At 34.2% G+C, this 18,290-nt stretch overlaps 2 protein-coding genes across 4 annotated transcripts; one reads left to right on the top strand and one right to left on the bottom strand.

Moving 5' to 3' along the window:
* The first annotated feature begins 4,913 nt into the window (after positions 1 to 4,913).
* On the top strand, positions 4,914 to 9,196 carry LOC114174264. 3 transcript variants are annotated; one of them, XM_028059072.1, is made up of 4 exons: positions 4,914 to 5,133; positions 5,258 to 6,141; positions 8,395 to 8,937; positions 9,048 to 9,196. In XM_028059072.1, the coding sequence occupies exons 2-4, from the start codon at positions 5,275 to 5,277 to the stop codon at positions 9,156 to 9,158; spliced, it is 1,521 nt and encodes a 506-aa protein (XP_027914873.1). In that variant the 5' UTR covers positions 4,914 to 5,133; positions 5,258 to 5,274; the 3' UTR covers positions 9,159 to 9,196. The 3 variants fall into 3 exon arrangements, with proteins under 3 accessions (XP_027914873.1, XP_027914874.1, XP_027914875.1); XM_028059073.1 differs by having other exon boundaries at positions 5,012 to 5,172; XM_028059074.1 differs by having other exon boundaries at positions 5,015 to 5,098.
* Positions 9,197 to 12,903: 3,707 nt separating this feature from the next.
* On the bottom strand, positions 12,904 to 17,534 carry LOC114173443 (homeobox protein BEL1 homolog). The gene is made up of 6 exons (XM_028057852.1): positions 17,037 to 17,534; positions 16,521 to 16,937; positions 15,316 to 16,380; positions 14,419 to 14,801; positions 13,889 to 13,949; positions 12,904 to 13,706 (listed from the first exon to the last, which is right to left on the bottom strand). The coding sequence occupies exons 3-6, from the start codon at positions 16,195 to 16,197 to the stop codon at positions 13,134 to 13,136; spliced, it is 1,899 nt and encodes a 632-aa protein (XP_027913653.1). The 5' UTR covers positions 16,198 to 16,380; positions 16,521 to 16,937; positions 17,037 to 17,534; the 3' UTR covers positions 12,904 to 13,133.
* Positions 17,535 to 18,290: the final 756 nt, after the last annotated feature.

The raw sequence follows: 18,290 nt of genomic DNA, 5'->3' as shown, positions 1-18,290 counted from the left end.
GAATATGTTATCTCATTTCTTTATCCAGCTTGGAATTATTTATTCTACTATTTTACCTTGTCTATTTTGATGTGTATCTGACTGCCACTCACACTTAACCTCTCCTACCATTTACCACAGAAAAAATATTTTGATGATACTTTTGTATTTCTAAATGTATGAAAAAATTTGTTAAATGTCAAAATAATAATAAGTAATATAGGTATTGTACAATTTATTCCATTTGTCTTCGGTAGACACGTCAACTCTGAGACTGAATAAGTAAATAACAATTATTCTCTTTTTCTCATATTGGATCCAAGTCTAATCCTCATAGCCTATTGTCTCGGCCCAATAGATTGGCCTGGTCTAAATAATTGATTATATTAATATTTTCAATTATTATTTTTATTCATTTCGCAACAATCTCTTCCTTAACATTTGTCCACAAAGAATCAAATTCGTGACCTTAACTTGGTAGGATCGAGTATAGGGATTGGGATTAATCTCTCTTGTATATAAACTACACATATGATAATCTATTCATAACAGAGAAAAAAGTAAATAGAAGATATTGTTTGATATTGTGATTAACACCTAAACTACTTTTACACCAATTTGACACCTAAAATTTTTTTTACACACATTTGACACTTAAAATTTTTTTAAACCCATTTGACACCTAAATTTTTTTTATTCTCATTTGACACCTAAAATTTTGTACACCTTCTTGACAACATCTTTCATACTTTTCACTTTTTTTTTTTAGAAATAACAAGATTTACTTTTTAGTTCTATTGTACTTCTAGATAAATGTCAAATAGTTATCGAGCTCTATCAAATATTTTTCTTTCAATATGAGACAACAATATTTTGACCCCTAAAATAGCTTACCACTTGGCCAAAGGCTATAGGTGTTAGTCAAGGCGTAACTCTTTTTACTTATGACCCGATCTACTTGACCTTTGTAACGGGACAATTGATGTCACCTACAACAATCTCTCTCTCTCTCAATATTTGTCCTACTAGGAATTCCACTTGGATTGTAACTTGACTCACCTGGCCTCCGCTTCGGGACAATTGTGCAACCCGCAACAATTAATGTTGGGCGGAAGAAAATAACATGTCTTCAAAAGTCCCACATCGCTTAAGATAACCAAGGGAGTGAGTGTTAGTGACTATATAATGGGCTAACACACCTTAAGCTTGTATTTGACTTTTCTTATACTCTTGTAGTTGAATGTTGTGAGATTTGTGTTTAATTCTTGCTTTAGAGAGTATGAGTGTACATGAGGTCAAAGGACTTGGGAGGATAGTCTTTGTTGTACAAATTTTTACATAATATTATTCTTTGGTGGTTGTGATTTTTCTCCGTATTTAGAGTTTCCACGTTATATTCTTGTTTTGTATGGGTTAATTTTATTTCTTTGTTAATAGAATAATTCTTGAAGATAGAAATAGTAATGTTCTTAATGATGAATTTTTTCCAACCAAAAAGCATTTAAATTCTGAAAAGTCACGTCCAGATGTTGTAAAACAAGAAAGAAAGACAAATTCTATCTGTTTATGTCCCTATGCCCACCCTAGCAGGAGGCAGCCGTGAATCTTCCGCATAATATACAAGTTAGGTCAACTAAATACCATCCAGTTAACCGTCACAAAAAGCACCAATTCAACACATATCAGACAGAAACATTGACAAATTAAGATAAAACGGATACCAACCTTCTTTTATTTTTTTATATCATGGTACACGGTGGTCGTGTTTGATATCAGAAAAACAAGTTTTATAACCCTGTGACACCGCATCATCATCATTATCATGTGCATATAAATAACATGAAAAATGTTCCATACACACTTAGATAACATACGATCATATATTAATATTTGCTTGACCTGAAGGCTCTTTAGTAATATACATAAACACATCCAGCTGGTCTTGCAGTTTACACTGAATCTGAGACAGCGACAAAGGAATGCGACATGCTCCTGAATTGATGTCCAAATGTCAACATAAGTATCTCTCCAAGGAAGAAACAAGACACCAAAGATCCTACTGATTTACCCGCACGTGTTCATCGCTCCTACTGGTGAAGGCTGAAAACAACAATAACTATATCAAAAGTATACGCCTGTGATGATTTGTTTTTGTTTCATTCAAAATCAAAAGTATGGATTCACGCTGAAGTTGTCATGCGTTGAGAGGAAAGGAATCTTATACGGTAACACAAAATAGCTGGCATGCTCCCTAACTCCCACCAGCGAGACAGTGCTGCTTCACCCTCTTTCCCAGTATTGATTTGCACCACTCTCCCACGCCTCTCTCCTACCTAACTATTAAATTATGGATACAGTTTTTCAGGGTTCTCTTCTATATAAACTCCTTCCTACCTTACATTTTCTCCTACCCAGCTCTTCACATAAACACCATTTGCTACCTCCACTCAAAAGATCATTTCTTTTTTATAGTAAGAGAATGAACAACAGAATGGGTCGTGTTTCAGCTGCTGAATTTGCCAACAGGAACAGGCTGAGAAGCCAAAAGCCACTTCCAAAAAGAGGGCAGATTAAGTCCAAGATAGCGGCCAATGCTTTTCATTCAATCATGTCTGTAATTTCCAGAGCATCTTCTTCCGGCTTCAATTCTCCAAGGAAAATCTAGTTTCTATCATATTCCACTACTTGTTCATCTTCCTTTGTAATTTGTATTCACTTTTAGGTAGTTTTCGTTCTATGCTTTTTACTGTTCTCTCTCTTATCTCTTTATCAGCTAGCAATCTCCAGTTTTGAATGTACACTCAATTAGAAAGGATTTTTTGTCAATTTCTAGGCTATGCTGTGCACTTAATCCAATATTTCTTAATTAATAGTTATACCGTCAATTGTTAAATCATTGTAATTTGCAAGCTTGATAAATTTTAAAAAGTTCTAGTATGATCACCTGCATCAAAAAGTAAACGAATTCTATGGAATATATGCAGGTTAGGCAGCTTCTGCTGGAACCTTCATAAATTTCAACCTGCACCCTTGTTTCCAATTTATCCTTCAATGTACGACTTTTAGTTTCTAAGTTTTAGATAGTGTAATTTGAAGACATCATTTAATCTAAAATGTCAAATATCAATATTTTTTTGTATTTTGAGATGTACAAATTAAAATATAAAATTAATTTTTAAATTGTAAATTTCGAAACATAAAATTTTATATTTTAAATTATATAAGACATGATATAAAAAATAATTTTGATTGCAGTCGTACAATATTGATTATTGATGTCTTATCTTAATTTGCATGAGAGGAGTGCAGAATGAAATTATCGGGTGCAGGAAGAAGCTGCTTGTTGGTTAGTGCATGGTTTTGTCAAACCTTTTTTAGGCCCGTAGGAAATTGGATGGGCCTGGATATACCATTTCCATGCAGGCTAACATTTGGAAAAGTTAGGCCCATATTTAACTTTTAGAGGGTAGGACAGAGGGGTAAATCTGTAAGGCAAATGGTGACAGTCGTATGAGAGACGTGAATATTTTTCTTCTGCACAAGTTAGCAAACACAATAGAGAGTTTATTTGGTAAATTCATTAACATTAGTTTAGATAAAATTTAAAAATAAATAGTTTAAGAAATTATAGAAGATAGTTTCTAATATTGTAAAAAAGTGTTTATGAAGTTTTTCAAGTACATGTACAATTCATCATGGTGGTTTTGTGGGGTAAAATTTCTCATTATTATATGTTGCTCCCAGAACTGTATGTATACGTTAAAGGAAAAATAACTACCGTGTTATATAAGTTATCTGCTTCTGCTTTATCTACAATAGGTTGACTTTCCACCTTGGACATAAAAGTTGTGAGAACACCACAGAATATGTTAGTAGCATTTGTCATAAAATTTATATTAAGATAAATTTACTTCAACAAATGAGTAGTATAAATTATAAAGTTTTCCAGTGGGAAACAGAACAGAGACAGAATGAAGTATCACGCACATTTTTAAGTGCTTTTACAACAAATTAACACGTAATAAAGAAAACATTTATACTTAAAGAAAATATATTTATTATTTTGACAATACTTACAAAGTTAAGCTCGTGGACATGAAAACCATTTGGTAAAGCATTATCTTGTTGAATATATAAAAAGTTCTCTATTATGAAAACCTCAATTCATAGGTGCACAAGGTGTAGTCTTACAAGATGAGGAGTTAACAAAAAATTTCCAACACAATCACAATGTGGCTTTCTGAATTGTTCTAAAGGATAAAAAAAAAGACATCACAATGTATTAATATTTATACACTAAAAAAATTGAAATATAGTATGTAAAAATGAATCCGTTGACCAGCTAAAAAAGTGTGCTAATTAGCAATAACTACGTGGTTATGATCTAGTTGAATGAAATCAGCAGAAAAACCCTTCCACTAACTTCAGCAGGTAAGTGGTAAGTAAAAGGTGTTCTGTATGTGTAGCAATAGTTGTTGGAGAAGTAATAGAAATTGACATTATTGCTTTCCTTTTTCCTTAAAAGGTGCTGACTTCTTTTGTGGATAAGAAACTTTGGTTTTATTAACAAAAGTACCATTGCCAAATACAAAAAAAGTCTCGTCCGAAATGAAAATTTCAGAGAAAAAATGGCAGCACACGGTTCTTATATGTTAATGATAGATTTTTTATATTTATGCAAAAACTAATAGAGATATTCTTGAACATAACAATTTGATATAAGTTAACAACAATAATCCGTATGATAATTTTGTTGTGTGCTGCAGTGGGTCACCAAGAAGAAGATAAACGAAAGAAAAAGACAAACGGGGAGGACTTTACCATTTCCAGTTTTAGATGACAGAGTAGTTAATTTGGTTTGGATAGAAAGTAGTTAAGCACTTATAAGTCCCAGAAGAGTAAAAACAAAGAGAGGTGAAAATTGCTAATTGTCATATATGGCATGCGTAAGAACCTTATCAGAGTAGAAATTTAGACGTTTGTCTAACTCCGATAACGAGTATTTATCTAATGCATTCACTCTCTCTATTTTCATTGCATATATGATATATACCACACACACAACTATTGGTTGGTATTGGAACCTCTGCATGCTGCTCTACCCTCACTCTCAAACACTGTAATTCCCTTGTGAATTCTCTTTCACATAATTCGGTAATTTCCTCAAAAAATTAAGTGCTGCTACCTCGTAATGTGTGTTCGTAACTGGAGCTTAATGTTTTGTTCTATTCAATTCATTATTGAAGGGAAATATATTTTGTATTTTTATTTTATGCAGGAGAGAATAGTTGAGTAATGAAAGAATCGGAGAAAGTAACGTGGGATCAAGGTCGATGTCCGGCGCAGGCACGATCCTCAAGCTCACACAAACTTATGGTATGGCTAATGCTCTTCGTTTCGCTCATCTACATGCTTTATACTCTCAAGCTCGTGTCCACATCGTCTCGGGACTGTAACCACGCGCCTTTCATCATCAACCACCTCTCTTCTTCTTCCTCTTTCCCCAACGCAAACGTCACGGGGAAAAGGGAATCCTCCTCCGCAACGGGGAAGCGCCGCGACCAGAAAACGGAGCTCCGTCACGTGGTGTTCGGAATCGCGGCGTCGTCCAAGCTGTGGGAGCACAGAAAGAATTACATAAAGATTTGGTACAGGAAGAAGGAGATGAGGGGAGTGGTGTGGCTGGACGATCGCGTGAAGATCGACCCGGAGGAAGGGTTGCCGCCGGTGAAGGTTTCAACGGACACCTCTAATTTTGTTTACACCAACAAGCTGGGTCACCGCTCCGCCATTCGGATCTCCCGCATCGTGACCGAAACGCTGCGTCTGGGGCTGAAGGATGTGCGGTGGTTCGTGATGGGCGACGACGACACCGTTTTCGTGAGCGACAACCTGCTGAAGATTCTGAACAAGTACGACCACAACCACATGTACTACATTGGGAGCTTGTCGGAGAGTCACTTGCAGAACATATTCTTCTCCTACGGCATGGCCTACGGCGGAGGGGGCTTCGCCATCAGCTACCCCTTGGCCAAAGCCCTGAGCAAGATTCAAGACCGTTGTATTCAGAGGTACCCTTCTCTTTATGGCTCCGATGATCGAATGCAAGCTTGCATGGCTGAACTCGGTGTTCCACTCACCAAGGAACTCGGTTTTCACCAGGTCTCTATTCCTACCTCTTTTCTAGCTTTATAAAATACGTACTTTTTCTTTTTCATAATTAATTAATTCAAGTACAAAAACACTTGCTTTTATATTTAAGTTTTAAGCTAAATTTATTAGGTTTTGACCCTATCTAACCAAATGTACAAAAGCATGTCTATCCAAAGGTGTATCACAGTTTGAGATTAAATTTAAAATATTTATAAAATGACAAATATTTCTGAAAATAGAATTTGTTACGTTTGTTTGATGATATATATCATCCTCACATAGTATGATTAAAATTAAACTTTTTATACTGACGTATAGTAATCTATATATTAAAAATAAAAGCATGACCCTATAAAGGAGAAAGTAATACTGAGAGAGAGAGATGGTGAAAGATAGAACAGTACAACTTTCCAGTTTACTGTTATTGCCAACAGTACAACGGTTCACTCAATGGTGTCGGTGGTCTGCATTATATCTTTCTCTTTTGTTTCACAACTAATAAATTTCAACTACACAAATCACTAATAATTGCCTTTGAAACATCTACAATGTTTCATGTTAGGGATTACTTTAAGAAAACTTAGATTCATAGCCATTTTATAAATGTCTTTCATACCAATTTGGATTTTAGCAACCAGGATATATAGTACATGAAATATGGCTATATCTAATTAAATACATTTTATTTTGTTGGTTGCTTTTATTAGTTTTTAACAAACATATATGTTTGAAAGTGAAGTGATTAGTGTCTTTTTTTTTTTTTAATGAAGAGAAGTTATAAGTATAGATTAGTTTTTCAATTGATTTTTTTATTGCAATTTCTTTATTAAATTTTAATTCATCAATTACATTTATCGTGTGTCAAAAAATTTAAATGAGAAAAGTTTCATTTCTTTATATCGTAAATAGAATATTATATAAGTATGCACATATATAGAAAGAAAAAGAGTAACTTGAATTGCTAAAAGAAAGAAAGGAAAATAAATCATGTTTTACTATTTTTTTATTTCTTTTCCTTTTGATTTAATCGCAAAAAGTTTCAAGAGAGAAACACTATGATCCTAAAAAACATGATATTTTCACCTTAATTGTATATTAATTTATGTTTCTTTTTAGATTTCCTTAAGTATGCCCAATCATTTCGTTAAGAAAATTATTATTAACTTTTAACTTTTTGAGTTATACACTTAATACATAAAAGATACATTTTTAAAAAAAAATTAAAAATTTCAATTGAATTAAATTAATTTTTATAATTTTTAGTTTTTAATTATTATGATCAGAACTTAAAATCTCTAATCGATATTAATTATAATAACATGTTTATAATTTTTTCATAGTTTTCTATAATATAAATCAGTTAAAATCTATTCTATAATTCAAAATAATTATTTTAAAAGCATATTATATATGCATATATTTGTGGATAAATGAAGTATAAAATCCAGGTTCATAAATATTGTATTAATGCAGTTGTTATGAAGCTACTAAAATGAAATCAAACAGTGTTGATAATTTGTTAACATCTTCATTTAACACACTGAATATATATTTAAGAATGAACGTGGTTGATTGAATTGACAATTTTAAAAGAAATAGATTATTTGTGTGTTTGGACACGCCCAGAAACTAATATTATTTATTTTTATGTGGACGTGAATTTTGAGTTTTAAATTGATTTTAAAATCAAACAAATATAAATCTTATGTTGGATAAATTAATTATATGTCAAACCGACGTGCAACTAAACACGTAGTGCATGGCAATGGAGAAGGAAACTACACAGGGGAGAAGTTGAAAATTGAATAAAAACAAGTCTTCTACAAACAATTGAACTGATGTTTTTGAATGTCTTTTATGTATGTTGGGTGCTATATATCTGTTAAATGTGGTTTAGTTATTAATGTATTACATTATATAGCAAACCATTTGCTACTAAAGTTGATTAGTTTGAAAGTGATATTTTGCATCTAACTGCAAATATCTTGCAAACAAAACACGATCCATTATAAGACGGTGGGTGATGAACAACTTTGTGCCTCTTCTATGTTCTTTTTTAATTTACTTAGGTTTCTAAATTACCATTTCGTTCCATAGAGTTCCAGTTTAGGAACCTTATATTTTGACTTTAATCATCCTAGGTTTCTGGTAGTTGAGCTTTTGTTGTTTAGGGGTTGTCTTTTAATGAGTTAGGTAACAGTGACAATGCAAAACTAACACTGAAACTGAAATTTTTTTATTTACTTGTTTTTGTTGAAACAGTACGATGTTTATGGGAACCTGTTGGGGCTTCTTGCGGCTCATCCAGTGACTCCATTGGTGTCACTGCACCACCTTGATGTGGTTGAGCCAATCTTCCCGAACGTTACCAGAATCGAAGCCCTTCAACGGCTAACCATTCCGATGAAGCTTGACTCGGCATCGCTGATTCAGCAATCAATTTGCTACGACAAGAAAAGAAAATGGACGGTTTCAGTTTCATGGGGTTTTGCCGTTCAAATATTTCGCGGGATATTCACACAGAGGGAGATGGAAATGCCTTCCAGAACATTCCTGAATTGGTACAGAAGAGCAGATTACACTGCATATGCGTTCAACACACGACCGGTTAGCAGAAACCCATGTCAGAAGCCTTTCGTGTTTTACTTCTCAAAGGCAAAACTCAATTCCACATTGCAACACACAGTGACTGAATATGAAAGACACCTTGTTCCTCACCCAGAATGTCACTGGAAAATGCCTGATCCTTCTCAGCTTCTAAAAGTAGAGGTGCACAAGAAGCCAGACCCGCATCTATGGGATAGGGTATGTTAATAACATCAACACATTATTCATTAATATTTCCCATATTCCATAAATCATTATAGAGTTCTTAAAATCTTATAATTCTTAAGTTTTGATGATGTACATGATAGGCACCAAGGAGAAATTGTTGCAGAGTGATGAAGACCAACAAGACAGGAATGATGAAGATAGATGTGGGTATATGCAGAGATGGCGAGATCCACGAACCTCTTTCATTGTGAAAACTGTGGATCAAGATTAATTAACTGAGTTCTTTGCATTGCATATATATATATATATATATATATATATATATATATATATATATATATATATATATATATATATATATATATATATATATATATATATATATATTCTTGGACCTCATTTGTTCATTTATTGGACGTAAGTTAACTTCAATTTTTGTAATTCTTCCCGAGCGTTCCTGAGATTGGGTGGTTGTGGAAAGAAACTTCATGTTGTAGTTCATAAAAAAGTGTCGTTATATTATTGGTTACAAAATTTTATTTCTACTTAATTAAGTTGCAGATTAAATAGTTCAGAGGTACTACGTTACGTACGTAATTTTTCTGCTTTGCTAGATAATCCTTGGAATTTACAGCGACTCTAATATGTTATCTTTCAATTAAATAAAAAATAATTTGTAATTTTACTAAGATTTAACCAATATGATATCTTTAAATTAAATAAAAAAGTATGCTATTTTATTAAACATACAAAGAAGTTTATTTATTCAAAATATAAAATAGATAAATATCTATTCTAAAATTAAATTAATAATTAGAATATTATTTTCTTAAAAATATAAGGGATAAATAATGTGGGTGTGGTGAAAGTAAATCAAATTTTGCCTACAATAAATGGTGATGAGGAGATCAACAACATGCTTCCATAATTATTTTTTTTTAATGTTAATTAAGCCTACATACACAGTAAAAACAAATTTTTTTTATTATATAACTGTTTTTCACTCCCTTATCGTAACAAAAGTTTCTTTCCGTTGATGAAAATCGTAACTTTATAATTAGGTTTTTATTTTATTTTTGAAGTGGTAAATTAAAATAACTTTATAAATTAGGTTTTTGTTCCACGATAAATAAATATAAAAAACTTGCGTTAGATGTTTGAAGGAAATGGAAAAAAGTGAGAGTCTCTGAGTCACGGATACTCCGAAAAAAATATTGAACTTCTCACAGAAAAAAAAAAAAAAAGAGAGAGAGAGAAATTTGAACCAGGAGAAAGGATGGGATGTCATTGTAATTTTATAAACTGACCGGTGCCAATAGCATTTGATAACATTATATGAATATGTCCCAGCCCAGCGCCAATATTTTTTTATTTTTGTGGCTTCAATAATTTAATCTCTTAAACCTTCAACATTGGGCCTCTTCCGCCCAATATAAAAACATTCATATCCAGCCTTAAGGCCCTCCGTGGTCCGTTTTCGGATCCTATCCATTTTGCAAGGAAATGGACACATGACCTACAAAAAGCATTAAAAGACAGAATTAATTTGCATTTTAAAATAATTCCTAAAAAGTAACGCTTGGTTATAAATTTTACATATATATATATATATATATATATATATATATATATATAAACACATATAAAACATATGGAAATAACATAAACAAGAATTATTATACCATGTATCGTGTACAAATAAATTTATGCAATAAACTGGATCAGAAAACGTAAATAACTACTGTAGAAAAGTAAAACCATTTTAGGTAGGTTAAACAGGAAAGTGTGTAACATATAAAAGGAAGTTGTTCGTTCTTTGTTCTATGAAGTCTGATAACAAATTTTATTAATAAGATAATATTTGAATGATGTTTGGTAAATATATTATTATACATTAAACATTAGAAAACATTCTTTAATCGAATAACTAGTTAAAACATCAATTTAATCTATTTATATACAGTAAAATAGGATATATAATTTGGAGTTTTGGAAATATTTTTTTTATTAAAGATTCTAAAAAGATTGGATGTATAGTTAAACGCCTACTTTTGTAGTCGATTCCTTTTTGTAATCATCTCAAAATTTAATATTTATCAAGGTAAAGTGAGTTAGGCTTGAAATTTTGAAAATAAGTATTTAAAAAATAATTAAATTTGCAAACAAGTTTTCTCTTTGATAAATAAATTTAAAAGAGTAGTTGACTTATTTGATGAATTTAATTTTTTTTGGACTAGAATAAGTTGTTTGAACGAGAGAAAAATTAAAAGAAAATTGAAATTTAGAACCTTTTGAAAAAAAAATTAACTAAAACAATAGTTTTTTTTTTCAAAAAGGAAATTAATTTCACAACTATTCACTATCTTTGTACACTTATATGTTGAAAACAAAATATTAAATATTTAAATTTGATTATTATTTTTTAAAGTTTAGCTTTAAATTTTTATATTTTAAGATAAATATGTTTCAAATAAAATTCAATTAGTTTATTTAAACAAGGAAATTAAAATATAAAATATTTTAATTAATATATAAAAAAATAAAAAAATTTAAATATATAGCAACTCAAATATCATATATTTTGAAATTACATCAATCTCTTGTATAAACACAAGACAAAGAACATTGTGTAAACACGAAATCAGTTGTGAAAGATAAGGTCTAAAGATTGTATTTTAATTTTACAAAAGAAAAAGAAAAAAATCGCAATTAATGAGAATATAGATTAAGAATGACGTGATAATATATAACCTCTTTTTTAATCTTTCTAATAATCTCCTGACATCATATCTCCTAAATTTATTATTTATTTTTCTTTTTCCTGTTTCTAGAGATAGAAGGGGATTTAGGTATTGAATTTGAAGTAGGTTTTCCTAACAAACAGCAAACCAAAATGTGTTTTTTAGGTGTAAGAAATATGTTGCATTTATAATAATGACCTTAACAATAGGCAAGTGGCAAAACGTCTATAACTGCGTAGAGACAGAGGAAGACGTAGGAAAATGAAATGTGACACGTAACATGCGGCAATTGTTTAGTGAAGAGACAAAATTGCGAAGTTGGTTGGGGAGTTGAAGAAGACCAAGACCCTATCTACAATTTCATATCATACGACATTGTTGTGAGAATTAACAACACAACGTAGGAAAAACGGTCCTCTTTACCCTAATAATATTCTATCACAATTAGTTCATTAGTCACACACCAATTAACTGCACAATGCAACAATTCTTCTTTACTTCCCTCCTCCTCCTCCTCCAATATTCTCGCTCTGCACCTCAACAATGGCCCTACCATCAAAATTCTTATTTTCTTTCATCATTAAATGTCAACCAATTCCCTCTAATTTCAATTAATTAAATTCTTATTATTATTATTATTACTGGGTAAATAAAATTAATAAGGAGTTTGTGAACAATCACAGTCTCCTCATCTATTATTATAGCAATAAAAAAAAATGTATGGACATGATATGTGCATCCATGTCTGGTGGGTGCGATTCTGTTCTTCATCCTTTGACACACAAGTTGCAGTCCTTAGAGAACATATAGGGTTGATAGGATCGTTTGAATACTAAATTTATTAATTGAAGGGTATCTCTTATATTGGCCAAAAAAGAAAGGGGCATACATAAACCAATCACAAAAGTTGACAAATCATAAAAGCAACCAATTCTTATCGCCACGAGATGTTGTCTTCATGAGGCCGTGAATTAGGGACCACATCCACCAAATTATCTTTGATATTTTTTTTTTCTCTTTTCTAATTCTTCTTCTTCTTCTTAGCATCCAACCAAATTTCTACAACCTAATATTATTGTCGTTTTGCAATATATATTCTTTTCTTTTCATAAAATACTACAAATATCCCCAATCCTCACAAAACGAATTTTATCTGCCACTAGCTCAGTGCTAATGGAACCCTCCCTACAAATTCAACACTAGGGATACTATATCAGCGTACTGAAACAAGGTTTTGTTAAGTAAACAAATTCTGTGACTTACGAATTCCAATTCCATATTAAAGGCATGAATACACATCTTGAAATTGAACTGTACGTACGTAGGCTTATCTAATTAACCAAGTATATATATAATATATAATATATATAGCTTTATGTATGGAATTAAGCATTTGTATAGCTAAGAAAAAAAAAAACTAATCTTAATTTCTACTTGATGATATTATAGTCACCGTTTTAATCTGAACATGTGATAATCCATGATCTATCCTGCCAAATCATGGAGAAGCTGTGCTCCCATCAAATTTCTGTAAGGCAGGTTTTGTCCTTCACCATCCAAAAGAGAGTACTGAACTGGTTGGCAATCTTCAATTTGGTCCCTTGGGTTTGCGTAGTACAGTGAACTCTGTGTTGGTGGCGGGAACGCTAGGCTCACTCCATGCTGCTGTAACCCTAGCGTCAGAGACACCCCACTCTGGCCGTTCCCGTTTTGATCATTGCTTCCGAAAGACTGGTGTGTGTATGATGAAAAATCAAGCTCCACCGACCCAAAGCACTGTTCTTGGCTCTTTGGGTCGTTTTTGTTGTCTATGGTGTGGTTGTTGATGATGGACGACGCACACTCCGAGTCTATTCGAAGCAGTGATGGCTTCTGATCCTCTGATCGTGATGAATGAGGTGGAGGGTTCTGAACATTTGAGTTTATATCATTGTCTGGATCAGTAGCACCCTCCGAGGAAGCCATGTTGTTTTCATGATCCTTCACTTCCTCCAGGTACATTTCCTCCACCATTGGCTTCCACAGTCTCACCCTTGCATTAATAAACCAATTCGAAACCTGCTTTCAAACATTCGGGTTAACCAACGCGGTTTTTCAATTTTCACAAGAAATCTATACAAATGATATAATAATAACATCTCGATACCTAATGTCTATTTTATCTACGCAAAAACATATGTAACCAATGGGAATTTAGGTGTGTATATGTATGTGTGTTAGAGAAAGATATATGAACGTGCCTGGCCTCTCGAGAGACCGGTTTGGCGTGCTAAAATATGCTTATCGACATCGCTTGGGTACCTACAATAGTTTAAAACATTCAAATTAATTAATCAAGAATCTGATCTTCGATATTGTAATTAACCTAGCAAGTAGTTAATTAAGCATCAAGCAATAATATACGTAGAAAAGAAGTATAATATTCAAATGGAAGGATTACTTATGTGCCAACTTTGCATACGAAAGATTGAAAATAACATGACGAAATACCAACAGAAGGAATCTGAATAGTGATGCGCAGAAACTACCAAAATGTACCATAGTTTTTGCAAGCAGAAATGATTGAGATTCTATACGCTAGGCGTGAGAAACACACCGTACATCAAGTTGCAGTTTGGTGTCTTATTTTATTATGGAGAGAACATTGATTCTTGAGCAAAATCTATTTTGTTGGTTACTTATATTGGTAGTTCAATAATATATGTAACTAGCTAACTGGCAAACACAAAAGAAAAGGATGAAGCAATAAGCAAGGGAGAGAGTTAGTTACGGATGGAGAAAATGCTCAAAAAGCCAAGCCCGAAGAACCGAAACAGCACGCTCGGGAAGGCCACGTTGCGGTCTCCAAGGGTGGGTTTCCATCATGCTCATTTGCTGAAACGCTCTTTGCTGTCTCAGTGCTTGGTCAATGACTTTGAGCCTCGGCGTTTCACCCCTTGTTGTGCCCGGTGCAATCGGGTCTTTCTCTCCCATGGCTTTTCTTGTTACTTGAATCTGACCCAAAATACCGTCCTTCAAACACTTGAAATGTCTCGACATGGCTTTCAGCGCCAACGCCGAGTACACCGTGGCTGCACCATTACCCGCCACCGCTTCGAACGACGACACCACGCTCTTCATCTGATTGCGGTAGTGCTTGTACCTTCTGTCGACCTTGAAGCCAAACCAAAGGCAAAATATAAATATGCAACACTTTAATTTGAAAGTTACAGCTAGGTAGTCTCCATGGAATGAAAGGAAATGATTCACCATGCATGCTGTAAGAATAAATGTTGCCGGGAAAAGGAAGATGGAAAAGGGGTTTGCATTGCGAAGGTAAATGAAAAAGAGTGAATATATTGTGATGAGGTTAGTGAGAGCATAGCATTAATGAAAGGGCCCGTAGTGGCTGCTGAGTTAGTTCAGGAATCAAAATCGAAAGACCCCAATCCAATCAACCCACACACACCAACCGAAAAGTTAAAGGACCTGGACGGATAGATAACAGATACCATTACCAATTCACTTGGAGTAAAGACGTGGATTTAACCTACTTACACGCCTTTTTCCATATTTTGGTGAAAGATGGATAAAGGTATGTTATTTCCTTGCAAAAAAGTAGTACTAGTACACAACACTCTTAAATGAAGCCAAACATGATTTGGAAACGGACATCAAACATATATACCTCTTCCAGCATCGAAAGCAGCTTTGTCTTTCTCTTCTGCAATTCCACGAACTCGAGAGAGGTCAGAGAAGGCCTCTTCGAGGAACCACTACATATGTTATCCTCTTCCCACTGCTTCTTCAACGATTTAGGCTTTCCCGCCTCACTTATCTTTGCGTCTAGGCTACAAAACTCGTTGAGAAGGTCCTGTGCAGGCAGCAAATACCTGGAGTTCTTCACCAGGAAATGTCCTTGCTGGTAAACAATTGCAGCTTTGGAATTAGAACTCACATACCCATCTTGTAACATCTGTTGCTGCTGAACACTCACTGGTTTTCCAAAGAACCCTTCTCTGGAACTCGAGGGAACAAAATCAGGATGATGGCTTGTTTGTCGTAGCTCAAAAGACTGCAACCCGATGGTGGAAGGGTTGGTTGAACTGAGAGAGAGTGAAAGACCTTGACTGGGCCTTTCGTTGGCTTCGCAAGGGAACACGCACCGTAAAGAAGAATCATCAAACCTGTTGTGGTTGTTGTCGTCTTGCCACGGGGCTGAATCGTGGGCTCCCACGATTAGATTCTCGGCACTTGTTTCAGAAATATTCCCCGGTGTGAAATCTGAAGGCTTGTTGTTGCAGTAGTCACGGTGGTAGAAAGGGGTGGAAGGTTCGTTCATGGTTTTGGAAGAGGAAGGACCCGGTTTGGGGATGAAACTTCTCCACATGACAGCGTTGGTGTCACTCTTTGGAAACCCTATCATTTCCATGCCCGTGCTGAGGTTGTACATCTCCGGGTCTGACACAAAGCCTTGGATCTGGTTCACTAGCATCGTTGGATTTCCCGATGACACATCAGAGTAGCAGAATTCAGATGATGATTTGTCTTCACACAGTTGTCGAGCCATCGAATCAAGTGAATTATCTAAAGCCCGTCGAGTTGCAATCGTTCTTCTTCTTAATTCATCAATTGCCTTCCCACCAAATTACTTATACTGCTGCTTCAGGTTTCGCACGTTGTTGGAATATTGCTGCAAGGGACATGGTTGGTTTGTTGAGCTGTTTCATCCCGCAAAATAATCCACAAACCACTGAAACAGAGTTGAAAAGCGTTAAGAGAGGTCGATGCCGAATTATAAATAAGGCCAAAAGCAGAAGGGAAGCAAGAAAGGGAGTTGAATAGTTACTTTGCTTGTTTATGTGGAAAGTGATTAAATAAAAGAGATCTTACCGTAATGGAAGTGGAATAATTAGTTAGGTATGTGGAAAACGGATGAAAAGTAGGGTTTGTGTGTGTGTCTCCGGCGGTGGTCGGTGGGGGGTAGTTGTGAACAGCGACGGTGGTAGTTTGGAGAGTGAGAGCTCCGTTTATCTCAGACTTGTTCTCCTAATAAGCCAACATAGAGCTACCATGAAAACCAACCTAGGAACAAGGATGAGAAATACTTCCTCAGAAATAGAAGATCAGATAGGAGTGATGATGACCCTCATGCCATGATCATAATTTGATATATGTCTGCCTCTCTCTCTCTCTCTCTCTCTCTCTCTCTTGGAAGTGGGTCAATGCAAGATATAAATACAACCAAAATAGACTTCTGGTACAGTGAGAAAAATATCAAGGAAATTTCCTCAATTATTTGTTATATCCCTGGTTCAGTAAAATAAATAACGTTATTAAAAAAATAAATAAATAAAGCTGAGGCAGATATGAGGTATAATTAAAAGAAAGAAGAAAAAAGAAACAGACCATCTCTACAAAGTACTAATGAAGGAGCAGGAGCAACAGAAAGTTATGATCGTCCTTTGCCTGGTACATATACTACAAGCCGCCACATGAGTTGCTCTCTGATTTACGAAAATGTTGATTTTTGAAGAAATTGTGCTTTTACCAGGCACATCCAAATCCACCATAATGTTGGCATGATAGAAAAATAGTAGATTTGTAGGGTCTGTGTTGGGCGATGGATTTGTTTATTGTTTGAGAAGGAGAAGGGTGGTGAATTTTTTAAGAAAAAGAAAAGTATTGGCGAAGAGATTATTAAGGGGATCTTTGTAGGGAAACGAATCCCAAGATCGAAGATCGAAGATCGAAGTGATCCTAAGTAGGAGTGGCTTTTTGAGATTGGTTTGAGCTAGAGAGGTCTGTTTGGGGTGGGTTGGTGGGCCACCCTGGCTCCCTCTGTTTGTGTTTGTGTTTTGTTGTTTAATCTGTTATCTGTTGGTGTGTTGGTGCAGAGGGTAGAGAAAGTGTGGGAGAAGGAGTAAAAAGAGAAACAATAGATGCTCTTGTGTTTGTGTAAAAAATGTTTCCATAATAAGAGAGTTTTGTGAGAGATGAGATATTGGGATGAGGTGGTCCAATATAATTCTTATTAATTGGTGTATTAAAGTACTCCACCCATCCTCTTCTCTCCATTTTGCATCCCATGGGACCGCATCTTTTCTTCCACGCGCATTTCCTTCTCTTAATTAAACACCCTTATTAGGTTTTCCTTAATTAATACTTCCCTCCACCAAATTAATCTGCGCCCCATTTAAGGAACTACTTATATAAACTATCAAGTTTAGGGAAAACCTACATTCCAATCTGTATGCTCAATCCACTGCATGCTCTCTACCTACGTACATTTAATATCTTCACCTCCTTTTACTTCACATGACATCACATTCATTATTGTCATTTCCCATTTTTTCATTCAAATCATAATCTTTTATTAAACCTAATTCTCAATCAAACCCAACCCCAACCATTTTTGCATCACCGCATTTTTTATACCACTTCTTTCTTCCTTTTCATTTCCATTTCACGAACCAGACAACCTATTCATACATCATTCCTGCGTAATCTATCTTAAAAAATACAGTTTTTGGGAAACTCATATACCAATAAAATATTTCAAGCTGCATAATTACTGATTTTGTATTACAATCATCGGTTGATATGTTTGAAATTAGGTTGCTTCACCCCAATCACAACTCCTTTCATTAATTCTTCAAATAA

This window comes from Vigna unguiculata, chromosome 2 (assembly GCF_004118075.2).
Source record: "Vigna unguiculata cultivar IT97K-499-35 chromosome 2, ASM411807v1, whole genome shotgun sequence".
NCBI lineage: Eukaryota > Viridiplantae > Streptophyta > Magnoliopsida > Fabales > Fabaceae > Vigna > Vigna unguiculata.
Note: the sequence above shows the minus strand (reverse complement) of the source record. Positions and strands in the feature narration are given on the sequence as shown.

What these genes read in the sequence shown, in the direction of transcription:
- LOC114173443 (XM_028057852.1), bottom strand. Translation starts at nt 16,197, where the DNA reads ATGGCTCGACAACTGTGTGAAGACAAATCATCATCTGAATTCTGCTAC. An exon ending in TGCTTTCGATGCTGGAAGAG is followed by an intron (nt 14,802 to 15,315) that starts GTATATATGTTT and finishes TTTGGCTTCAAG; the next exon opens with GTCGACAGAAGGTACAAGCA. An exon ending in TTTGAGCATTTTCTCCATCC is followed by an intron (nt 13,950 to 14,418) that starts GTAACTAACTCT and finishes AAACTATTGTAG; the next exon opens with GTACCCAAGCGATGTCGATA.
- LOC114174264 (XM_028059072.1), top strand. Translation starts at nt 5,275, where the DNA reads ATGAAAGAATCGGAGAAAGTAACGTGGGATCAAGGTCGATGTCCGGCG. An exon ending in AGGAACTCGGTTTTCACCAG is followed by an intron (nt 6,142 to 8,394) that starts GTCTCTATTCCT and finishes TTGTTGAAACAG; the next exon opens with TACGATGTTTATGGGAACCT. An exon ending in ACCCGCATCTATGGGATAGG is followed by an intron (nt 8,938 to 9,047) that starts GTATGTTAATAA and finishes TGTACATGATAG; the next exon opens with GCACCAAGGAGAAATTGTTG.